Source organism: Vitis vinifera, chromosome 12, assembly GCF_030704535.1.
Source record: "Vitis vinifera cultivar Pinot Noir 40024 chromosome 12, ASM3070453v1".
NCBI classification, from domain to species: domain Eukaryota; kingdom Viridiplantae; phylum Streptophyta; class Magnoliopsida; order Vitales; family Vitaceae; genus Vitis; species Vitis vinifera.
Genome location: NC_081816.1, coordinates 6,998,041 through 7,023,991, shown reverse-complemented (window position 1 = coordinate 7,023,991; position 25,951 = coordinate 6,998,041). Strand labels below are relative to the sequence as shown.

Here is a 25,951-nt window from a genome sequence, read left to right as displayed (position 1 = left end):
GAATGTGGTTTTCTCCTGATCCTCCAATGCAATGGCAATTTGAAAATAGCCTGAATAGCCATCCAAGAAGCAATAATAGTCATGACCAGCTACCCTCTCCAAAACCTGATCTAAGAAAGGTAATGGAAAGTGATCTTTCTTGGTGACTGCATTCAACTTCCTAAAATCAATGCATACTCGCCAACCTGTAGTCAACCTTGTAGGAATGAGCTCTCCTTCATCATTTTTCATCACAGTTATCCCGCTTTTCTTAGGTACTACTTGAGTGGGGCTCACCCAACTACTGTCAGAGATAGGATAAATAATACCTGCATCTAAAAGCTTCAATACCTCATTTCTGACTACATCTTGCATAAGGGGATTTAGCCTTCTTTGTGGCTGCCTTACTGGTTTTGCATTCTCTTCCAAATAAATATGATGCGTGCAAATCAAGGGATTTATCCCTTTCAAATCTGAAATGGACCAACCAATCGCTCTTTTATTCTCTTTAAGCACCTTCAAAAGTTTCATTTCTTGCTCTTCAGTTAATGTAGCTGAAATTACCACAGGTTTTTCTTCATTTCCCTCTAAATAAACATACTTTAAACCATGTGGCAGGGGCTTTAACTCTGGTTTGCTGATCTCAACCTCTTCCTTTTTGCTTTCTTCATCATTCTCAACACTGTTCAAAGATTGAATCGTATATTTTTCTTTCCATTCTGTAGTAACTTGAACACATTCTTCCTTAACGATTGTAGAGAAAAATTCATCTATATTTTCTTCCATTAACTTTTCTGTGTGTTCTTGCACCAAAGCCTCTATAAGGCATGCTTCCTCATTTTCCACATCATCATGGTCCATTGGTTGCTTGCATAAATTGAAGACATTCATTTCCACTTTCATGTTCCCAAAAGATAATTGCATCAATCCATTTCGACAGTTAATGAGAGCATTGGCTGTAGCAAGGAAGGGTCTCCCAAGAATAATTGGAACAGAATTCATACCCTTTTTCAATGGTTCTGTATCTAACACCACAAAGTCCACTGGGTAGTAGAACTTTTCAACTTGCACCAAAACATCTTCGACTACTCCTTTAGGTACTTTAATCGAACGATCTGCTAAAGAGAGTGTAATGGTAGTAGCCTTAAGCTCTCCCAATCCCAATTGCTTATAGATTGAATATGGAAGCAAATTCACACTAGCTCCCAAATCTAACAAAGCCCTTTCCACGAATGAATCTCCAATCTGGACTGAGATGGTAGGACAACCTGGATCTTTGTACTTCACCATTGCTTTATTCTCAATGATGGCACTGACTTGCTCGGTGAGGAATGCTTTCTTGCTTAATTTAATCCTTCTCTTTACAGTGCATAAGTCTTTGAGGAACTTTGCATAAGCAGGAACTTGCTTGATCATATCAAGGAGTGGGATGTTGATCTTCACTTGCTTCAAAACTTCCAAAATCTCTAAAGTCTTATCCCCCACTTTGTGTCTCTGCATAGCTGAAGGGAAAGGTAAATGATTGGAAACACTCATTTTATTTTTGCTCACAATGACTTCCTCATATTTTTCAGACGCTTTCTCATTTCTAACATTTTTCTCCACAGTTGGTTCATCTCTAGCAGGAATATCTTCTTCACTTACAGGTAACTTGGGCCCTTCGTATTCTTTCCCATTTCTGAGTGTGATAACGGCATTGCAATCTTCCTTTTGCACTTCAGAAACTTCATTTACTCCTCTCGGATTTTTCTGTGGTTGAGCTGGGAATTTTCCTTTCTCATGAGATAAACTTACAGCAAGTTGGCTCAAAGTGGTTCGAATATCTACTAGTTCTTGAGATGTTTGAGCATTTATCCTATTTTGATCTTCATTACGCTTGTCTTGCTTCTGTATAAACTCTCTCATCATGTCTTCCAGGCTTGAGTTAGATGATGAGGCTTGATGTTGCTGTTGAAAATTCTGAGATGGCATACCTTGTGGTTGAAAACCTTGCTGCCCATTAGTCTGATTATCCTGAAATCGGTTTCCTTGCTGCTGAAACTAGCCATTGTTACCTCCCCTCCATGATAGATTTGGATGATTCCTCCAACTTGGATTATAAGTGTTGGAATATGGAGAATTGCTAGAATATTGCCTGTATGTCCCTAAGGCATTGGCTTGCTCCGTAAACATATCTTGCACTGCAGGTAGAGTGGGACAAGATTGCACACCATGTTCCGTAGACTTACATATCAAGCACAATTGAGTTACCCCATCATTGACTATTTGTACCTCTTGAACTCCCTTGGTTTCCAAATCATCCAACCTTCTCATAACGGTTGCTAACTTTGCTTGGACATCTAAACCCTCTGGTAAGGTATACACGCCACTAGCTCTTGCCCCGTTCATTGTTCTATCTCTAGATGGTTCCTTGACGATTGGTTCATCCCAACTTCTAGATACCTCAGCAACATAATCAAGGAATTGAAATGCTTCATCGGGGTTTTTATTCATGAAATCTCCTCCACACATAGTCTCGAGAAGTTGTTTCATTGGTGGTGCCATGCCTTCATAGAAATACGAAACTAGCATCCAGTTGTCAAATCCGTGATGGGGGCAAGCCGCAACAATCTCCCTGAATCTTTCCCAACATGCAAAAAATTTCTCATCCTCCATAGCCTTGAAATTCGAGATCTCCTTTTTCAATGCACTGGTTCTATGTGTTGGAAAGAATTTCTGCAAAAACACTGATTGTAGATCACCCCAATTTCTGATACTATAAGGTCTAAGACTATTTAACCAAGTCTTAGCTTTATCCTTCAATGACAAGGGGAATAGCTTCATGCGAAAGATCTCCAAAGGAGTGTTGGCTTCTCGAAAAATTGAAACGATGTCCTCAAATTCCTTGATGTGAGAGTATGGATTTTCATTTTCTGTCCCCCTAAAAATGGGTAGTTGAGACACCACTTGAGGCCGAATGGTAACATGATCATGATTTGGAGGTAACATAAAACACGATGGTGTGCTCAACCTGGGAGGATTTAGAAGCTCTCTCATAGTTCTTTGGCCCTGCACCGATGGTTGTGGCCTGTTGTTATTACTGTTGAATTCTTCAGTGTCCTCCATATTTGGTTGAGATTCCTCAGTTGTTCTTTGAAGTCTACCTGAAATATCTCTTTCCCAACCAAGCATAAAATAGAAGAAAAATATGTATAAAGATAAAAAAAAATAAAAGAACTAAAACAAAGCAATGCACTATATCCTAGTTATGACGATTGCCAATCCCCGGCAACGGCGCCATTTTCTTGACCGAAATTTCTCTATTGTACCAAAATACTTAGCCTTTTTATGTAGTAACTCTGGTCAAGAAAAACTAGAGAAAGAGTCACTACGGCTTTTGTAGTATTCCGGGTATCGTTCTCAAGGACTGGCTTATGAAAATTGTCAATACTAAAATAAATGAATTGTTTTTGTTTAAATCCTTAAGCGAAAAACAATATGTGAATAATGTGAAACTAAGTAAAAGAAATTGGATTAATAAGAGAAAATGAATATTGATTTTAAATTCAATTGATTCAAGTTTGGGGTTTTCCACAATCCAACCTAGGGTATAGAAATTATAGAAAACAAGGGTATTTTAAGTAATATGATCTTAGGGTTTTGGGATCCTTGGCCACTCGCGATCAAGTTGGGTTCTATAACTCAAAACTGCATCCGAAACCTAATTTTTCATTTTTCAAACAGATTCCTAAAACCATCAAATGAATGAGATTGATTATCAATTTAAGATTTGGTTTTTTAACCCTTCCTACTCCTTATAGCTTTGTTTAAGGGCAAATAACGGTAGGTAAGGCGAGGATAACTAATGATCAAGAATTACCAAGAATCACTAGTATCAAGTAATAACCTACCGTATCATTCCCTAAACGAACTCACAAGGATAGGATAAAAAAAAATTGATAAATTGTCACCCAACCAATAATTAATCTCATTGTTAAAATAATTTACCCATTGTCCCTATAGGTTTCCTAACCCTTAGGTTTTCATGCTTCAAGCCCCAAGTTGGCTCTTAGCCTCTCATGGGGGTGATGTCACATTCACAATCCATAATAGGGTAAAAATCCATAATTTGAATCAAAAGAAACTAAAAACAATATATTCAATAAAGAAGAAAAAGAAAACAAACCAAAGTTCTCGTCTTCTTCCACCTTCAATGTCAAACTCTCTAGAAAAAAAATCCAAGATCCAAGATTCCTAAAACCTAGAATTGAGAGGGATTATATAATATCCTCAATTACCTAACATGTGGCACCCTCTCATTGGCCACTTATTACAAAATAATTTCCTAAAAAATGATTAAAAAATAATAAAATGGTGATTTCTAGTCGTGTGGGGTCCACCTAGGGCGGATGGAGTGCTTTAGATGCAATTCCCGAGGTAGAGGAGGCGGAACATCAAAGTGGCAGTGGGTGAATTCGAAATTGGTGTCATTTCGAAGTGGATTTCGAATTCATAAGTTGAATTTCGAAATCATAAGTTGAATTTCGAAATCATTTCGAAATGACCCTCCAGCTTGGTGCAGTTGTCTTCAAATGGCCATAACTTCTTCATTTCAGCTCCGATTTGCAAACCGTTTGAGGTGTTGGACTCCTGACTTCCCGAGCTTCGAAACGATATATAGTATGTATATAATGGACTCCAGAAAGTTCTCCAAATTTGTCCTCAAAGTCAGAGTATATAATGCCATCAGATTTTTGAGTTCTAAATTTCCATGCAGCTAAATCTTGCTTCATGCCTCATTCCCCATGCTTTCTTGCCTTCTTTCTTACTCCATAATGGTCATTTATCATCCTCCAACCTCATGATATCCTTGTTTTGCCTTTCCTTACGTTCGATGAATCTTGACTCACTTATTTCCTCATTTAGCCCTTTCTTGATCTTTCAAAATCTAAAGTCATTCAATTTGCACAATTTTCTTCCCTTGAACCTGAGATAAATCTCCAAAGTATAGATTAAACTCATGGCTAGGGCCTTAGCATTGATTTAGGTCAAGTTGGGTGATTTGAATGTCCTTTGGTGCACAAATCATATCGAATATGTGCCATTAGAGCACATATTTTGGCTCCAATCACATCCCCATGGAGTTATTCTCGAGTTATCAGGACAAACCAGATACACTAGTTGCTATACTGGGGCATATTTTCCTCTTTTAGTTGTGGATATGTTTGTTTTCTCACAACCTTGTTACAGTCTTCTTTACTCAACCGAGAGATGTTTATTCGCATTACTAGTCACTATTTCGATGATTTTTGCCGAGATGAGCCTTCAGAGGAGCACAACCTTCGGGTTTTGGCTATCCCACTATCCATGACTCTTCAGTAGATTGTTGTGTTGAGGTCGCAGTAGTTACCCTAGCGGACTATTCTCTTGAGACTCCCCAGTGGATCATTCATTTGAGATGACAATGAACTCCTCCAGTAGAGCATTTTGAGTTAGAAGCATCTGACTTATTGTGACACATCATCAGGCCTCGTGATTTAGTCAGATAGATTGTGAGGCCGTACTTATAGTCGATTTGATTATTCCAACTCGCTAACGGAGCATCTTTTGAGACTCATAGAGTCTCTTTCAGGCTCTTTCAGTAGATCAAGAGTTGTGGTGGCACGCTACACTGGAGCATATTTCCCCCCTCATCATTTCCTTGCAGCTTAGGGTTCAGAGCCGCCATATCTTCTCAATTACGACGTTCAAAGTCGTCTTTCACAATTTGGCATTCAGAGCCACTATCTCTTCTCAATTGGACGTTCAGAGCCATCATCTCTTCTCAGTTTGGGCATTCAAAGCCACCATCTCTTTGCAGCTTGGCGTTCAGAGCCGTCATTTCTTATTAGTTACGACTTTCAGAGCCACCATATCTTCTCAGTTACAATGTTCAAAGTTGTCCTTCATAGTTTGTCGTTCAGTTCCATTATCTTTTCTCAGTTTCGGTGTTCAAAGCCACCATCTCTTCTCAGTTTCGGCGTTCAAAGCCACCATCTCTTCTTAGTTATGGTGTTCAGAGCCGCCATCTCTTTACAACTCAACGTTCAGAGCCGCCATATTTTCTCAATTACGACGTTTAAAGTCGTCCTTCATAGTTTGGTATTTAGAGCCACTATCTCTTCTCAATTTCGGCGTTCAGAGCCACCATCTCTTTTCAATTAGGTGTTCAGAGCCACCATCCCTTCTTAGTTATAGCGTTCCAAGCCGCCATCTTTTTACAGCTCGGCATTCAGAGTTGCCATATCTTCTCAGTTATGATGTTCAAAGTCGCCCTTCACAGTTTGGCGTTCAGAGCCACTATCTCTTCTTTGTTTCGGCATTCAAAGCCACTATCTCTTTTCAGTTGGGCGTTCAGAGCCACCATCTCTTCTTAGTTATGGTATTCAGAGTTGTCATCTCTTTACAACTCGGTGTTTAGAGCCATCATATCTTCTCAGATCTGCATCTTCAGTTTGGCATTTAGAGTCACTATACCTTCACAGTTTGGTCTTCAGAGCCATCATCCTATCACGATCGGGCATTCACTGCCACATTTTCGGCATTCAGAGCTATTAGTTCAGTTTGGGCATTCAGAGTCTCGTTTTTAGTATTCGGTGTTATCAGTTTTTTCAGTTTAACGTTCAGAGCCATTGTTTGTTTTTAGTTCGAGATTCAAAGTTGTCATGTCTTTCTTCAGTTTGACGTTCAGAGCCACCATCCTATCACAATCGGACATTCATTGCCACTTTTTCGGTGTTCAGAGCTACAATCTAGCGTTCAGAGCTATCAATTCAGTTTGGGCATTCAAAGTTTCGTCTTTAGTTTTCAATGTTATCAGTTTTTTTTTAGTTCAGCGTTCAAAGCCATGTCTTCAGTTCAACATTCAGAGTCATCATGTCTTTCTTCAGTTAGGTGTTCAATCTCTTTCAGTTCGGCATTCAGAGTCGCATCTTCATTTCGGAATTCATAGTCGTTGTTTGTTTCAATTTAACATTTTGAGCCATGTTTTTAGTTTGACATTCGGAGCCATTTTCAGTTTGGCGTTCAGAGCCACATATTTGGTTTGGCGTTCAGAGCTATTGTTTGCCTCTAGTTTGGCATTTAGAGCCACCATGTTCCTTTAGCTTGGCATTCAGTGTCAACATCTTTCTTTAGTTTTGACGTTCAAAACCGTTGTGCATACTCATTCTGACATTTTGAGTCACCACATTTCCTCCTTTTGGCATTCAAAGTCATTTTTTCTCACCTTTATCATTCAGAATCATAGCTCCTGGCATTCATATTCATTGGCATCGCACATCTTGCCTTCGCGATTTTACATTCGTCATCATTTTCCTCACCTCATTACCTTGTGCTTATTGCTTGTTCATCATGCTCTTCAAAGCTTCCCTTTCCATTGCACATGACATAGTCCTTGGAGTTCACGGCACATATTTCGGTCATGTTGTTGGGCATCCTACTCTTAGCGTTCTCATATAGTTCACATAGGACAGTCCCCTTTGGATGCACTCTTTCCTATACTCCAAGGTGGTTCGACCGTTACTCATCTTTGACATTGATCTTCGAGTCATTTCTGAAGACATTTTAGAGGGAGTCTAGATCCATAACGCAACTTTAGAGACTCTCTAAGAGCTATCCTCCTTTTAGGATTTTAAAACCCCTTTTGTTCCTTTATTGGTTTGAGCAAGTTTGTATTCTACTTGTGTACCTTTAGAGGTCTTTCCTTTTCTTCAGTAGAGATCACTTCGTTATACTCATTATTCACACTTTCTTTTCACTCTAGTGCTTATATTCCTTACACTCATGAACTGTATCGAAGAGGGGCATATTTGTAAACCCTTCATTGGCTACCCGGGAGTGAGCCGCCTTTTTATTTTTTGGAGGAGTGGGGGACGACTTCCAGCTTCATGCATGAGACGTGTCAAGGATGTGACCATCTTGCCATGGTGGTGGTTGAAGTAGTGAAGCAAATGAGTAGCTAGAGAGGGGGATGGCTGGAACGAGATAAAGGAAATGATGATCTGAGCAGGAGTAGGGAGCCGATGGAGGCTAGCATGAAAAGAAAGAGCACGAGCAGTTGAGAAGAAGGAGAAGGGTGGGTCGACTGATGGGTGAGGGGAAGACACCTTAAGGAAGAGAGCAAAAAAAAAAAAAAAAAACAGAGTTGACAAGAGAAGATAAGAAGAGAGGTCGAAAGCAAGAAAAACAAGAAAAGCTAGAGAATGGAGCTGGGTAGCCAAGAAATTCTTTACCTAAAAGGAGTTTTCTGAGTATGACTATTGTAGCTTCTTGTTTCTCATTTTTTTACACTACTTTACTCTCATTTCCAACTGCTATTCTGAGCTTGGCTTTGTTGATTGGAGTGGACATCAAGGGCCACTCATTTGCCTTGTTGGGTTTGATTCAATACATGCATGCTCTATTTTGGTTTATTTTGAGGTTTTCTTTTCTTTGTTTTCCTCTTGGAAGTATCCGATGCATCACTCCTTCCTTGAACTAGATACACCAAGCTCATGCTTCTATTTTCTCTAAATCCCACCAACTCCAAGCTCTTTGGTGATCCATGACATAGAGCTAAAGTTCATGCTCTGTTTTTTTACGTTTCTTTTTCTTTCTCTTCGTTTCTTGCCCTGTTTCTTGTTGAGTACTAGAGATGCATTGGGAAAGCTTGTAATGAGACCTAGATCTACTGAATCCTTACAACAGTTAGTAGAGGTTGCAAGATATCCTACTGCTCGTTTCTTCTCTAACACCGAAACCACTACTTACAGCTAGTCGCATCTTGAAACACTAAGACTCTCCAAAGCCTTATGAGCCTCCTCTGTGTTCGAAAATGGTAAAGCCTATGGAACTCGAATGTCGATCTGGTAGAATAGCAGATGCACACACCAAGCGTCTACTTCTATCATCCTTCTGGTGCTGCCCATTTTTTCAACCCTCAGGTCTTGAAAGAGGCACTGAGCAAGGTTTTGGTGCCATGCTACCCCATGGTCGGCTGGCTCTGGCGAGACGAGGACAGCTGCACCGAGGTCAGCCGCTATGCTGAAAGCATCCTCTTTGTCGAGGCGAATACCAACCTTGTCATCAATGATTTCGGTGATTTTGCTCACACTTTGAAGCTCTGACAACTCATTCTGATAGTGGATTACTCCGACGACATTGGATCCTATGCTCTCCTTATGCTACAGTAATCCCAAGCTAATGGGTTAGTCATTTCACCAGAGACACTGCTATTGAATTGGTTCAAGAACTTGACTCGAGGAGGTTGGATCTTGTTATGGCGGAGTAAGTGTTGGGTTAATGGGTTTGGTTTCTTATGAAGTTCATCGTGGCGGTGGACATATACTTGGAATCATCCCCAAAACTCTGATGTGCAAAGAGATAACTGGGGAAACAGTAAGAGAGGTTTGACCCATAGCCGACATGCACCAAAGGAAAGCTGAGATGGCCCACCATTCAGATTGTTTTACCGCCTCATCAGGTGGCTATGGAACATTGGAGGAGTTATTGAAAGTCATCACATGGGCCCAACTTGGAATCCATGACAAGCCTATGGGTTTGCTGAATGTGGATGGCTACTACAACCATCTCCTTACTTTCATCGAAAAAACCGTGGATAATGGCTTCATCAAGCCCTCTCAACATCACATTATCGTCTTTGCTCCAAACGCAAGAGAACCCGTTCAAAAACTCAAGGAATACGTGTTTGTGCATACTGAAATAGTGGTAGCACTGCCGCCAACAGTGCAGTCCCAGTTGTGCCTCGAGCCCCACTCCTACAATGCAATGCCGATTACTCCCAATCTCCACTTCCGCATGGCCATGCATGGCCATCCCGGTGTACTGCCCCAAAAGGCCAAGTGTTTGGTCTTTTTAATTCTTCATTTTTTTTTTAATGTTAACAATTTATTTTGTATTAAAATTCTATTCTCGAATAATCTTTCAAAATTTCGATTTTCAAAGTTAATTTTCGAAACTTCCATTTTCAAATAATTTTTCAAAATCCCAATTCTCAAATTTAATTTTCAAATAATTCTTCAAAATTCCAATTTTCAAAATTTCCATTTTTCTAAATAATTTCCTAAAAATCCAATTTTCAAAGTTTTAAATTTAATTTTCCAAACTTCAGCTTTCAAATAATTTTCAAAACTCCATTTTCAAATTTAAGTTTCAAATTTTTAAATTTAGTTTTCAAAACTTCAATTCCTTAATTTAATCTTAAAAACTCTAATTTTTGAAACTCCATTTTCTTTCAAATTTAATTTCAAAAATTTCAATTCTTAAATCTAATTTCCAAAACTCCAATTCTCAAATAATTTTCAAAGCTCTATTTTCTTTCAAATTTAATTTCCAAAATTCCAATTCTTATATTTAATTTTCAAAACTCCAAATCTCAAATAATTTTCAAAATTTCAATTTCTTTCAAATTTAATTTCCAAAATTACAATTTCTTTCAAATTTTATTTCCAAAATTCTAATTCTTAAATTTAATTTTCAATACTCCAATTTTCAAATAATTTTCGAGACTTCAATTTTCAAATAAATTTCAAAACTCTAGTTTTCTTTCGAATAATTTTAATTCCACTCCAGTTTTCAAATATTCTTTAATTAATTCTACAACTTTTCATCCTTTATTAGGGTTTTAGGTCACCAAAAAAATCATGATTTTAATAAGTCTGCTATCATTCTCATTTTGGCATGCACTTGTACAAATTTTCTTCGATTTTCAAATAATTTTTTTTTGTTTTCCTTGATTTTTAATAAGTATGAATATGATTTTCATAATTCCAAAGCAATGGAATTTGTGAGATTCATTCATGCAAAATCAATTGGGTTTTGGTGGGGGCCCTACATATGAGTTTTCTCTTTTAATTGTCAATTGTTATGCTTAATGAATATTATTTGGTCTTTGTCTTATTCTTTGATATGCATATGACGATTTTATACTTGAGCTAACCTTGTTTCATGATAGCGCTTTATTACTTGCTACCAAGATACGCTCTCATTCATTATCATGACTTGCTTTTGATCTATGACCATTTTGGTATCTACTGATCACCTAATTAATTGTCATGTTTGCTTTACCTTATTTAGTAGAGACCTATTTTTAGGGGCTTAAAGAGGTGCTACGGTCTTTACCGTACCTTCCCAATAAGTAACCTAACCCCCGAACCCAGGTTTGGTTTTTCATAGACCGTTTTTTCCAAATACGGAGTCGCATTTAGGATTTTATTTCTTATTTTGTTTTCCCTTTAAAAATAAAACAAAAATAAGTGGCAACTTCAAGTCTTTTTCAAAAAAATCTTATTTTTCATCAAATAAATAAATAAAAAATGAGTTGTGTCATCGAGTGGGAACGCATCGAGTAAAATACGGGGTCTATAGTTATGTTTGGTTCCCGAAAAATAGTAAGAAAAGAAAAACATTTTTAAGGAAAATAGTTGTCTTACGTTTGGTTTCACTATAAAAGTTATATATAAAAAAAAAATCAAATATAATTAAAATTAATTTAAAATTTATATATCTTTAAATTATTTAATTTTGTTATATTAGAAAAAAATAAGTAAAATGAGTTTGAAGAAATGTATACAAATAATTTATTCAATTTAAACCTATTTTTTATTTTTCTTTGTTTTTTCTTTCCTTCTAATTTTCCTCTCTACCTTTTTTCCTTTGCATTTTTTCTCAAATTTTTCGAAAACCAAACATAACCTTAAAATTTAGATTTCACCGTGAAATTTGATCTCCCAAGCAAAATATTAGAAATCAGTAACCTACAATTCAGTCTCCACTAACCACACTATAAAAACTTAAAAAAAACAAAACAAAACCACTAAAATTCTGGTCTAATTCAATTGTGACAAAATGTAATGAACAGATCAAGTGCACCCAAAGTTTCTTTCAGTCCATCAAAAGTGGCTGCTTCTTGTCATCCCACTTTTCCAATCTTTCTCTAGCTTTTTCCACCTGCGAATTTAATTAAACTTTGTATCTTTCATATTTTAAATTTTATAAAAATTTATAAGACAAAAAAATATCAAATGAAGTTTTTTCAATTTAACCGCGATTTGATTTGTCTACATTTATTTCTTCAAACAGACACATGAATGAATATTTTGTATTCTAGTATTAAAAAACGTACCTCCTTATTCCAATTGGTGCGTGTCGTAACCCAAATTAAAATCAAAGTTTGCATTAATGTGCCTCCTAGCATTCCTAACCAAATTCCCTACACAAATGACATCTTACAAAGCTTAGAAGGTTGGTTTGATTCTCCATCTCTATATGAAATGATCAAATATGTGGAGATGTGGAAATATATGTACCTTTGCACCAAGCTTGAAGTAAAAGCCCAAGAGTGAGCCTAAAGGCACCCCCACGATGTAATAACAACCCACATTTACATAGGCCACAAAAGCTTGCCATCCACACCCAACAGCCACGCCTTCAATGGTTGCAATATGGTTAACCAACAAGTTGAAGAACAATGAAATATGTACAATTAATCTATCTTATGAATAACCATCAACTTTAAAGGTTCATATTAGGTGGCAGATAAACCCCACCAAATGTGACCCATCACAAATCATATTATTAATTTAATTTGCATGGAGTTAAAAGCATAGGTGGTGTGGCGTACGGTGTTGGGATTTTACCTGATAAGACTGGTTGAATGCCATTGAGCATGAGGGTGATGGCCAAGACTGGACACAGATCAGAAACAGCTTGCGCCACAGTTTCCCCACCAGTGAAAGCATAGCTAATGACATGGCGAAGGACAAGGACCAGGGCCGCAGCTACCACTGATATTAGGAAGGAGACTAGAGTCACCACCACCACTGAAAATGCTGCTGATTTGGGGTGCCCAGCTCCAAGCTCATTCCCCACTCTTACACTGCCCACCATACCATGCCAAAAGATTCGTGTAACACTTGCACTATCATTTGTGATTGTGTCCTTATATTTACCATTTCCGTTCATTTATATGCGGCCATGTCATCAATATAACTTTCGACAATTACATGAAAATGATAAGTTCTCATGGTGACAATCCAATTCCATGTTTCAAAAGTTGAATATGTACGACGATGATTGTAACTCTTTTATATGATATTTAGAAGTAACTTTTTTTATGATTTCAATAATATAGTTTCGATCTTAATTTTACTATTAAAAATAATTAAAAGAAATTATAGAAAAATAGAAAAAAAAAATTTAAGCCTAACAAATATATAGACACCAAACCTCAATATCAATGAATTATTTGAAGGGTTACTTGTCAAAATAAGAAATAGATGAATACTCACCTTGCAGCAGCATTGAATCCAACTGAAATCATGAATACAAATCCAAGTATCGTCATGCTGCAATAAATAACCAACAAGCTTGGTGATGATACTTTTTCTTTTGTCTTTTTGAAAAGCAAATTTAGCAAAACGACGAAATAAAAAGTGGGAGGCAGAGACTGAAAGTCCTTATTACTTTTCTATCATTTCTCTGAATTATTGGTTTGGTTCACAAATTGATAATTAACCTAGCCTACCCATTTGATTATGTGACGATAAAGTCTATAGTTCTTTTGTTATAAAAAAATATTTTATTATTAATTTAAATTTCTATCAAAAATATTTTTCATTCATATTTAAATAATAATGAAGATTTTATAGAAGCTTTTTAACAGAAGTTGTCTTGAATTCTGCGGAATTAAAACCAGATACTGTTATTAACTCCTTTTTGCCGTACCATATCGACAGAGCATCCAAAGCCACCTCAGGATTCTCAAGCAAGCCAGCCAGCAGAACCAGAACCTGAAAATACCAAGTCTCCAAGCACAGCATCACTGCAGATGCTGCGGATAGCTTGAAGAACCCACACAACCCAGAGACAGCCTTCAGACTGAACCCACCCCATGTGTACTTACACTTCTCGCTCTTTACTATATAGAAGAACTGAGCCACCACAATTATCCACCATGAGAGGCTCAGCACCAGCGACGAACCCACCAACCCCAGCCCTATCTTGTACACAGCCACCCAACTCAGCAACAGGTGCAGCAACAGTGTAGCTGCTGATATATATGCACTTGGGGCCACTATGCTTTGAGCCTGTAGAAACTTTTGGATCGGGAAGTTGGCTGCATATGCGTAGATTTGAGGAATGAGGCCGTAAACGAAGATCGCGGCTGCTGATGCGATTTCAGATGATTCACCTAGAAGAATCAGGATGGGTTTGCAGAAGATGTAGATGAAAGTGAGAAGGAACCCGGTTATGGTGAGAAGAACGGTGGATTTCTGGAGATAAATGCCCAGCATTTCAAATTTTTGAGCTCCGAATGCTTGCCCACACAGAGTCTCAACGGCACTCCCCATCCCTAACTGTTGATAAACTCAGAGAAATGAATAAATACAGATATATAAAAAGACTCAAACCAGAGAAATACTTGTTAGTCAGAGCTGTAAGTAATATCATGGGTACCATGAGGCCGTAAGCGAACATCTGGACGCCGGTGTTGCCGAGGGAGGCGGCGGCGAGCTCAAGATTACCGAGGTGGCCGGCGAAGATTTGGGTGGACATAGACATCAGATAGTTGATCATGTAAACAGCGACGGCGGGGCCGGCGAGTCTGAAAAGAAGCTTCAATTCAGTCCAAGTCGCCGCGAGGAGGCGCTGGCAGAAGGGCAGCCGAGTGTCGGACAATATGCTCTCCAGCTGTCCACTGGTTTCAGGCCTTCTCTCCGACGACAATGGTGGATTGGACTGTAACATCGGTTTATCAACACCATCACGAGAAGATTCCATTGGGTTCTAGGCGGAGGCGGCGACGATAATCACGGTGGTCCAGCGGTGGTCGGAATCGATAAGCAAACGAAATGCACCATGTTCATCTCGTGGGATGTGGGCTTTAAAGGCTTTGAGATGAGCGCTGAGCGGTGGCAGAGGAAAGAGAAAATGGTCCTTACACCGAAACGGCATTTCTTGACCTCAAATTATTTTATTATTTAATTAATCTCTTTTTGTCAACCCTTCTCAAAAGTTTCTATTTTTTAAAAGGGAAAAATAAAAATAAAATAAAAAATAAAAAAATCCAATATATGGAAGCAAATTTATTTCAAATAAAAGGATTTTTAATTTTAATTTTTTAATTAAACAAATAATTAAAATAAAAATAATGCATTTTCCTTATTTTACATCTTAAAGAATAGGTTTTTACTATTTTGACTTCTCTTTAAACATAATTCTAAATATAAATGGTTAATTTAGTTTAAAATAATTAAATTTATATTACTTATTCTAGAATTTCCTTAACCAATTTATTTCTAAAATGAGCACACTTTTCTCTTTTTGGTTCTAAAATTTTTTATTCAATTTATATATATATATCACCCCTCATAAACGTCTTGGATTTATTATTCCATTCTTTGCTCCATTAAGTTCATCCTTTCTAGGTCTTTGTTATAGATAATCTGATATTGTATATATTATATATAAAAAAAAAGGAAAATATATTAAAATTAAAAATTATTAGTTTCAGCCATAAAAATAAATAAATAAATAAATTCTACTTATTAATATTTGTAATGAGCCCCACTCCATAATGTGAATGACACAGTTGGCTTGATATAAGTGTGGCTGCTAATCAACCCTTTCCTTTTTAGAAGAATGGTAGGTGTTGAAACTCCGATAATGCAAATCAAGCACTTCAATAATTTAGAGTTTTAAAAGCATATATTAATCCGACAAAGTTAGAATCAATTCGACAATGTTTTTACTGTGTTTGTATTTGAAGTATTTTTTTAAAAAAAAAATTATATTTCACATGTTTCTTTAGAAAACACTAAAAATAATTTTTTAATATTATAAATAATTTTTTAGATTTAATATTAAAGTTTATTTGAATATGATTTTAGAAAATATTTCTAATATTTTTAATACTTAAAAAAATCATGCAAATTCTTAAAATTTATTTAATAGTGATTTTAAGAAACGTTTTTAATATCACTAACACTTGAAATTTTTTTTTATCATTCAAGTGTTAAAAAGATTAAAAATATTTTCTAAAATCAATTTAAAACACATTTTTACTTTTCTATTAAAAACACTTTTTAAGTTAAAATAAGTTTATAAGATCCTTATCTAACGTCGCAACTTTCATTCCATAACATGACAAATATAGTTATTGTCGTATGCCCAAAACTATATTGTTCCATACTTTGAAGACAATTCTTGAAAAGCAAAGAATTAATTTTAGGTCGTCCACATCCATAGATAAGAATTATAAATATTTTGGGGTTGGTTATACATGCATCACATTGTACCATTTAGAAAGCCAATAAGATCTTGCTTTCAAGAAAGAGGTTAAGGCAATAAATTTATTTATGGATAAATTATAAAAATCATTTATCCATTTTTAATGATATTTTGGTGTTTCATAGCAATACCGACTCTAAATTATGCTCAATTATCTAATAACCATTTTTATTATTTTTTTTATTTTATGAAAATGGATGAAATCAAATCACATATGCCTAAATTAGATAGATTTTTTTTTTAATCTATTTATTTGGATCATATTATAAGGCAAAAGAATTTAGGGAGTGTATTAGAATAAAGGAAATAAAAAAAAATAAAGAAAATATTAAAATATTTTATTTTCTATTTTCTTTATAAAAAAAATTAAAGAAAAGTGTATTATTCAAAAGATTATCTTTTTTCCTCCACCAACCAAAGAAAATTCATTATTTTTACTTGCTCTTTTATTTTCTTCAATTTTCCTCTTGAACATAACCTAAAAAAGGTAAAAGAATTCATGGAGAGCACCACAAATTAAAGTATATTAAATTCTAAAGTCCTTTTATTCATTTATGTGCTTGTCTTGTGTATTTGGAAATTAAGCTATAAAATTTTTATTTTGACCAAAAACATTGACTTTTTTGTGAGCATATGAAACTATTGGGAAAAGTGCATTTGGTATAACATATATATTTTTTTCTGAATTTTTCACATGCACCCATTTATTATTTTACATATGATCATCTGCCCATATAATATTAAATGATAGGGTAGCTTAAAGAAATCATTTCCCATTAGTATCTCAATTTGACCCATAATTCTAAATTAAAAAAAAAAAAAGAAAAAACCGATGGAGAAACGTATGTGATAAATAAAATTTGCATGAATTATCGTATGATATAAATGAATATATTAGATTTGTTCATGTGTCAATTAACATCCATATTGTTTTAAGAAAGCTTAAGTGTCAAATTAAACAGAACTAAGACATGGAGAGTGACTTTTACAATTTATCTTGAAAAATAAAAATGTTTAATCTTATTTTTTACACTTGGTTGTTGAATCATTAAATCTCCACTACTTACTCTTTTTGTGAGCATGTGAAAATATTTGGGAAACGTGCTTTTGCTATAACATATAATTTTTTTTTTCTGAATTTTTCACATCCACCCATTTATTGTTTTACGTATCATCTGCCCATATAATATTAAAAGATAGGGTAGCTCAAAGAAATCATTTCCCATTAGTATCTCTATTTCACCCATAATTCTATTTAATACCATGTCAAACTCTAAATTAAAAAATAAAAATAAAAATAAAAAACCCTAATGGAGAAAAATAAAATTTGCATGGGTTGTTATATGATATGATTGAATATATTAAATTTGTTCGTATGTCAATTAACATCCACATTGATTTAAGAAAGTTGAAATGTCATATTATACCGTAGTAACTTAAAGTATAGAAATGACTTTTATAATTTGTATCTTATTCTTTACACTTAATCTTATTGATTATTACATCATTAAATATCCATTACTTACTCTTTGATATTCCAAAGACATGGTTTTAGTTTCTCATTGTTTCGAATTTGTCTCTCTCCTACATGGGTAGAAGCATGTCTAAGACCCAAATAAATATTATGCAATTAAACAACAACTATTCCTAATTTTAATCAAGTTCGAATGATTAGATGTTAGTCAAAACATCATAACAAGTTAGAATTCTAACTTTGTGTCTGGATCTATATGTCAAGGGACAATCTCAAGTAAATAATTTCTATGGGACATTAGCCTCCTCAAAGATAATGAAAGCGAGCAAAGGCTTCCTAAGGTTGGATGGAAATTGGCCCTTGAGTGTAAAGATAAAAAAGAGCTTGAGTATAAGGCCCACCTAACAAAAATAAGCCTTAGGAAGATCATCATTCAATGGATAAAAGTTACTTTAAGGATGAAGAGTTGATTTTCTCCTAATGCTCACATTGTTGGAAAGGTTTAATGCCTCGATTTTAGCTATTCACCCCTTAGGGCTATAATATGTACCAAGAGTAAGGTTGCTCACTCATTAAAACAGGGTGTAAACTGAGTTCAGAATGTCATCAAATAATTTAATTCATATCCGATGTGGACATAAAGCATTGAGATGACTTTATCTAATGAAAATGAAAAAAAATAAGAAAAATAAAGAATCTTTACATTTTTCATAAATTCTTCACATCGATTAAGAAAAAATGTCCAACCAAAGTTGTGAAAAATCATTGACTTATTATCAATCATATATTTTTATTATTATTATTATTATTATTATTATTATTATTATTTAAAAATTTTGAAATAGAAACTAATTCTTGTTTAACAATCTACAATTTTAATATCTTTTGATATATACCTATTATAATAAATAGGTATTAGGTATAAACAAATTGGGATGATAATATTACAAAATTTTTATAATATTATCACAAACCAATCTAATGCATCCTTGTATTATTCAATCAATTTCAAATGTGATAGAGTTCTAATTTTTTAATTTTTTTTTCATAACATTCAACTATTAATATTGAACAAATTTCAACTTAAAACATTTTTTTATAAAAATTAATCAATTATCATCGAAGTCAAGTTAATCTTCTTTATAATAAGGTTCGATGTTATATTTCCCATACTCATTATGGGACTTAACTATTTGGAGGCTTATAATGAGGTTAGATCAACATACTCATCATGGGACTTAACTATTTGGAGGCATATAATGAGGTTAGATCGACTCACAACATACGTATCACAAGACCTTTAGATTTATAATGGAATCTAACCATCTCCAACACAAACTTTCCCATGATCATTTTTCAACCATCATTCTCCCATGGAGAAACATTGTGGCATAGCTAATAAGGATCAACATTTCTAATATCATACATTTGTCTATATTTTGTTTTTGGTGTCATCCCCATGTGACACCATGGATTATTTAAAGATTTGTCATCATCATATTTTATGTAAGGACAAGGAAAAGGAGAAATTTTGAATTTGAAAACCATTTATGACAACTTTTTAATCATTAAAAAAACGACTTTTGAAAATATATTAATGATTTAATCTATCTTTACGCTATGTTTGGCTTCGAAAAGTATTAGAAAAAAAAATTATTAAGAAAAATAATTTTTTTATATTAATTTTACTATAGAAAATATAAAAGAAAGTTAAATATAATTAAAATTATTAAGAAATTTTTATATTTTTAAATCATTTAATCTTTATATAAAAAAAATTAAATAAATAAATAAAAATTTAAAGTAATATGTAAAAATAATTTATTGATTTTAAATATATTTTATTTTTAAAAAAATTCATTTTACTTTTATTTTATTTTATTTTCTTCGTCTTAATTCTTCTTTCAAAAATTGTATAATAAAATAACTTACTATACTTATTTATTTTTTCTTTGCAGAGAGCCAAGGGATTCATAAATGTTTGGACATGGCTGCCGACAGAAAACTGAGGATTTGACCATCCGTTGCTGGAGAATGGTAGGTGTTGACGTACCAATAATTGATGGTAAATAGTAAACACTATAATAATTCGCCAACCCTCCTCAAAGTTTCAATTTTTGGAAAGTTGAGGGTCAATTTTAATTTTAATTTTTTTTTGGTATATATTTCTAATCCGGTAAATATGTTTAATAATTTTTAATAAAAGATAGTTTTTTAATAATTTATTTTTAAAATATGTTAATTTTTAGAATAAATTTGAAATGTTTTTTGCTTTTTTTTTTGTAAAGTGTGTAACAATTGAAATCATAGAGAATATTTTTTTAAAAAATTATATTGTACAATATTTATATAGAGAATAATTCAATTTTTTTTAATCTAAATTCTTAAAAAAATTATTTTAAAAAACAATTGAGAATTGATTTTAAGAGTTGTTTTTGGAAAATATTATTAAAGCCTTAATAATCCACTAAAACTTGATCCAAATTTCAATTTTAATTAGATTAAGATAACAAAAGTCATAAAGTTGTAAGGCAATGTTTGATCAATGGCATATAACATATGATAGAATAAAAAATAGGATATTATATTTTATCCTAGGTTTGGTTGGTGATGATATATGATAAGTTATCTTTTCACTTATCTTATCTTATATCCAATCAAACATAAAGAGATATTCGCTCTGCATACCAACACTATTATTCAATTCGATAGAAAAAATATATGTGACAGCATATGTTTTGCATGTCTCTTCCTAGTTAATGTGTTAGGTGAGATATGATGTCCAATTTAAGGAAATGAAAATCATGTTGTCATTCATGAAAATGATGGTTATAAAACCGATAATGTTATAATTAAAGTAATGAATGTCATCACATTAATTATAATAAATGTGAATTAAATATTATTTAAGACTTCTATCAATACTCATTAATGGAAATCATTAATGTTGTTTATGAGTTCCATTAATGTTCATTAATGGGAATATTAATGAAAGTCATTTGGAAAGCTTATAAAAGGGTTTTCCATCCGGTGTAATGTGTACCTCCAAGTAAAAAAAAAAAATTATCTCTTTCTTTCATTCTCTCTGTCTTTCATTCTTTCAACTCTCTTCTCTGATTCCTTCTTACCATTATATATATTGTTAAAGTAATATATATTTTATCTCTACTACTTTGACTTACATTGCATTTATCGTGGTTTTACAACAAATAATAATTTAATTGCAATCGTTAAAATCAAGTTTTATATTATTTGTTTCATTATTCCATGCAATTGTTTTAAATGCTTAATAAGTAAAAGGGTTATTAAATCACCTGAATTTGAAGCACTTTAAACCCTTTTGTAGACCACTAACATTTACGCCCGGCCCATTTCATTTTTCATGTTTTTATAGGCCTTTTTTGTTGGATTTTTTGGCCCAAGTTCTAAGCCCATTTATACCCATTTTTAGATAACCAATCTGAGTCATCAAATTTCATTTTTTCATCTCCACCGTCCATTAAAAAATAAGCCTTAACCATCTCTTTTTCCACAACGGCCACCCACCATTTTCTCCTTCTTCTCCCTTCTCTCTTTCTTTTTCATCATCTTCTTTTTTCTTTTTTTTCTTTTATTTTCTTTCTTCTCCATCTCATTTTTTCTCACTCGTGGTCACCTCTCAACATAAAATGGGTAAGTTTTTTCTCTCTTTAATTTCTACTATAACCGTTTTTGTATTTGGGTTTGAATTTTGTTTACTTGGGCTTGATTGCATTTTGGGTTTTTATAAACCCCAAAATTTATCTCAATTTTATCTTTATATTAATTTTAAGCCTAATTTTAAATTTCAATTACATATATTTTTTTGCCCACTCACCATTTAATAGCTTTTATTATTTTATTTTATTACTAATGCTTTATTTTATTATTATGATATCTTTTTTTTTTTTTTCTTTACCCCACCATTTTCTTCTCTCTCTTCCCATTCTTCCCACACACCCCACCCTTTTTATTTTTCTCCCCATTTTGCCCCCCATCTTCCCCCCCAATTCCCAAGATCTTCCCCCCCCCCCCCCCCCCCCCCTTTTTTGAGCTTTGACCCAAAAGACTACATTTAAAAAAAAAAAAAATCCATAAAGTACCCTCATTTATAAAATAATGCACAATCTAATGTGTCTGTGCCACATAGATTACCACGTCATAAAACCGTAGTTGGTAACTACGGTTTTATTTTTTTAAAACAGTTAAAACCGTAGTCACCAACCACGATTTTAACTTTAAGTTTAAAACAGTAGTTGGTGACTACGGCTTTGATTATTTTTAAAAACAGTCAAAGCCATAGTCACCAACTACGGCTTTAACTTTCCTTTTACCTTTTCCCCCTTTCCCAATTAGGTTTATTCATTTTCCCAATTTCATTTTCCCAATTACCTTTCTTCCTTCCCAGTTACCTTTCTTCCTTTTAGGGTTTCGTCTCTTTAGGGTTTCATCCTTGCTTTGCATCCTTGGCTCAAATTCAAAGTTTGGAAGTCATTGATCAGGTAAGATTTCTGAGATTTTCTGTTTATCGTAAATTTTAATTTTTTTTGTAAATCCGTTTGGTTTTCAAGTTGTTGTTGTTGTTGTTATAGCTGTGTTTAGGTTCTATTTGGTGAAGATGTGTTTGATATTTTTTGTTTTTATTTTGACTGTGATTTTTTGTTTTTATTTTGACTGTGAGCTTATCTGAAAGAAAAAAGGGTTTTTTGGTAAGAAAACGGATATGGAATGGGGGCCGCATGGATTTTTTTTTTGTTAAAGATCCAAAAATGGAGGGGACCACTGTAAAAAATTCCAAAAATGAACAAGAGGTGCGGTGACTTTTTTTATAGGAATAGAAAAAATAGGAGTACTCCACTTTTCAAGGTTAGATTTATTTTAAGAGATTTCTTATTCCTCACAATTGGGCATCTTCGTGAACCTAGTGATGAAAAGGATTTCTGTGAAGGCTTGAATTTTGGAAGAGTCCTCAGAACCTGACACCCCATAGGAGATTTAATCTTACTGTAAATTTCGGATCACTTGAAAATAAAAAAGGAGAATATTTATCCTAAATAACAAAAAATAAAATTAAGAATTGATCTGTATTTTCTCTAAGTTAGGATCTACTGATGAATATTTGGGTTGAATTCAACCTTCCTTAATAGAGAACTAGACCTTTCCGAGTGGTTCAACACCCTAAAAAATTCATTTTCGTGTGTCATGGCTGCATTAAATACTCAAATTATATATAATATATTTTCCAATTAAAACACTTCCTAAACAAAGCTTCTATTTTTTTTTCTTTTTTAATGAAAACCAATTCCTATTTCCACAATTTTATTCACTAATTTATAATAATTTTGTTCTTAAACATGTCCTAACCATGCTTATGTTAATTAACAACAGTAGTGGATATTCCCAAAATTAAGACTTATTTATTTTATTTATTATACAGTTAATTTTGTGCATAGATATATTGTAATGTTACTTAAACATAGTACATGCAAGTATAAATAATAGGGGTAAATAACCTTTTTCCCATTTACTTATGAGCTCTTATTAGACTGGGAGAATTTTTTAGGTTTACATGCAACAGGATTTTATGGAACTTCAACATTTAAAATATGGTAATTAAATAACCCTTCTTACCATTAAATAGTTTAGACAATGAGCGACCTACAAATCTACAACCAGCCTATGCTTTTCTCTCAAGTCCTTTCTTAAGTAAAATTTTAATGTTACATTTTTTCCAGTTGTGGTCTTGGGAGAGACTCCACGTGGGTCACCCTGATTTTGGTCGACCACTAGCCCCTCCAGCAACCCAGCATTTAGAGCATGATGTAGCCAATGATTTACCAGTTGAGCAGTTAGACCATGGATTACAGGATGAGGCATTGTTACACGAGGGTTTACCAACTGATCCGTTAGGATGTAGGTGGAGAGCACCTTTATCATGGGCTCAAAACCCATCACGTGTGTTGACATTTTATCGAGACCAGTTAGATGCACAGACCCATGACCAGGTACATATAAGATGTAATGTGATATTGTTAACCATTTAAACTTGTACTCAGTATTAATGTCAAATGTTGATTTTAACAGGTTTTATGGGAGCCTTACATGGGAGACTTAGTTGCCCATCTTCCGGCGATATCTCTAGCAGATCAGGAGATTTGGCGGACGATGTCACCTCTTATTTGCTTTGACATTGTCGAGTGGCATCGACCGGAGCGAGTGCTGCGACAGTTTGGCTTTCAACAAGGGATACCTCCATCTTGTTCCATAGAGCTAGACCTCCATTCTGTGGATAGGCGAGGACGACATAAGTATGATTGGGGAGCATTCCATGCACAGTATATTACCTTATGGGGTAGTTGTGAGGAGCGTATTGCGACGGCACCACCTATGGTGGGTGTTATGCAGTTTCATGATCCATATATGGAGTGGTACCGACGTATTACACGACGTTTGATCACACCCCTTCTCCATAGAGATCAGATGAGGTATCATAGTACAACAGCAGCTACTCAGTTATTGGTAAGATTTTTTAATTTATAAATGGTTTATTAAATTATAATTAATTAAAAATCATTTTTGTTTGTTTAACGTTTTTTTTTTTTTTTTAGATCACTGGTATGGTTGAGATTGCTAGTCGATCTGTTGGGCCTACTTCAGGTGCATTAGGCAACATTCATCGGATTGTTATTGATATTTTGCATGTTATTGGAGAGGAGCATCGCATACATTCACTCCGTCAGTCGCCTACATCATCATACCCATCCATGAGCCCACCTGTGTCAGCCACTACAGTTAGGATGCAGCCTATTCGAGGCCGAGGGAGAGGTAGTAGACGAGATGATGGGCGAGTTGGTCGACAGCCTCGACGATCTATGCATCCACCTGAGACTATGTTAGCACCATCCACATCATCTACCCCATTTGCACCTGAGGCTTCCACACTTCCCTCTTCACCCCTACCATCACCTTCACCTAGACTTTCTCCCTTAAGGCATGTCGTATCAGATACCACTCTACCATCACCTATATTTCCTACCACAAAGGCCACTATACCTGATGTCACTATACCAGAGACTACCCCACTATCTACTAGTCTACCATCACCTCTACCTTCTCTCGAGGAGACCACTACACCACATGTCACCTCACCATCATCACTTATATCTCCTCTGCTCGAGTCCACTATACCTGATGTCACTATACCAAAGACTACCCCACTATCTACTAGTCTACCATCACCTCTACCTTCTCTCGAGGAGACCACTACACCACATGTCACCTCACCATCATCACTTATATCTCCTTTGCTCGAGTCCACTATACCAGATGTTATTGCACCAGCTACCATTACAACAGATGTCATTATCTCATCTCCTATATCACCTCTTCTAGATGTTACCATATCAGATATCACTGTACCTGAGATCACCCCACCATCTACCACTTTACCATCACCTACACGTCTTCTCATAGAGACTACCATGCATCATACCTTTACACATGTTACACAGCTAGATGTATGTCCACCTAGGAGACGTCGTGGTCCACGTAGACGTCGAGTCTTGCCTCCATCAGCTCCATCTCAACCTATACATACTGAGACATGGCAGATTGCACAGATAGATTCCACAGAGATGTCTCTTTATCATAGGCGTCCGTAGAGAAAGAGGAAGACCCCATCATGTGGCACTCATTGAGGATTGTTTTTTAGTTTTTGTGTTTATTTTCATTTGCATTATATTGTTAACTTTTTTTTTTTATTATGAACAAATTATTATATATTTAAATGAAAATATGATAAATTTTAAACTTAAATTGAACTTATATATATATATATATATATACCACTTACATATAGCAATCTGATAATCTAAAATATTGGTTTTAGGTTTAAATTTAAACTAATTATATTTATAACTAATTAGTTACAACAACACTATATTGATATAGAAAAAATAATGTATTAAAAAAAATTGCAATCTAAACCTCCAATCAAAATAATTTTTAAAAATTGAACATTCACATGATTTAAAATTTGAACTTAAAAAATTGGTTTTAGGTTTAAATTTAAAGTTATGATCACCAACTACTATTTTGACTATTTAAAAAAAAAATCAAAAATCATGATTACCAATTACAGTTTTGTGATGTGAATACCTACATAAATACGAC

At 34.3% G+C, this 25,951-nt stretch overlaps 2 protein-coding genes and 1 pseudogene across 2 annotated transcripts; 2 read left to right on the top strand and 1 right to left on the bottom strand.

The window, feature by feature from the left end:
- Positions 1-8,858: 8,858 nt before the first annotated feature.
- Positions 8,859-11,034, top strand: LOC100267118 (probable cytokinin riboside 5'-monophosphate phosphoribohydrolase LOG6; annotated as a pseudogene).
- Positions 11,035-11,687: 653 nt separating this feature from the next.
- LOC100246512 (protein DETOXIFICATION 40) lies at positions 11,688-14,932 on the bottom strand. The gene is made up of 7 exons (XM_002279294.4): positions 14,455-14,932; positions 13,723-14,354; positions 13,287-13,343; positions 12,636-12,874; positions 12,306-12,424; positions 12,122-12,208; positions 11,688-11,946 (listed from the first exon to the last, which is right to left on the bottom strand). Exons 1-7 carry the CDS (start codon positions 14,776-14,778, stop codon positions 11,881-11,883), a joined length of 1,524 nt encoding a protein of 507 aa, XP_002279330.1. The 5' UTR covers positions 14,779-14,932; the 3' UTR covers positions 11,688-11,880.
- Positions 14,933-21,874: 6,942 nt separating this feature from the next.
- Positions 21,875-25,550, top strand: LOC104880885 (uncharacterized). Its single transcript, XM_010658996.3, has 3 exons — positions 21,875-23,784; positions 23,864-24,298; positions 24,388-25,550. Exons 1-3 carry the CDS (start codon positions 23,497-23,499, stop codon positions 25,438-25,440), a joined length of 1,776 nt encoding a protein of 591 aa, XP_010657298.1. The 5' UTR covers positions 21,875-23,496; the 3' UTR covers positions 25,441-25,550.
- The last annotated feature ends 401 nt before the right edge of the window (positions 25,551-25,951 follow it).

Bases quoted from the DNA above. Each gene is read 5' to 3' on its own strand.
- LOC100246512 (XM_002279294.4), bottom strand. From the start codon at position 14,778: ATGGAATCTTCTCGTGATGGTGTTGATAAACCGATGTTACAGTCCAAT. The intron at 14,355-14,454 runs GTACCCATGATA...GTTTATCAACAG, and splicing joins TGTTCGCTTACGGCCTCATG to TTAGGGATGGGGAGTGCCGT. The intron at 13,344-13,722 runs GTACGGCAAAAA...TATTTATTGCAG, and splicing joins TTGGATGCTCTGTCGATATG to CATGACGATACTTGGATTTG.
- LOC104880885 (XM_010658996.3), top strand. From the start codon at position 23,497: ATGTTACATTTTTTCCAGTTGTGGTCTTGGGAGAGACTCCACGTGGGT. The intron at 23,785-23,863 runs GTACATATAAGA...TGATTTTAACAG, and splicing joins ATGCACAGACCCATGACCAG to GTTTTATGGGAGCCTTACAT. The intron at 24,299-24,387 runs GTAAGATTTTTT...TTTTTTTTTTAG, and splicing joins CAGCAGCTACTCAGTTATTG to ATCACTGGTATGGTTGAGAT.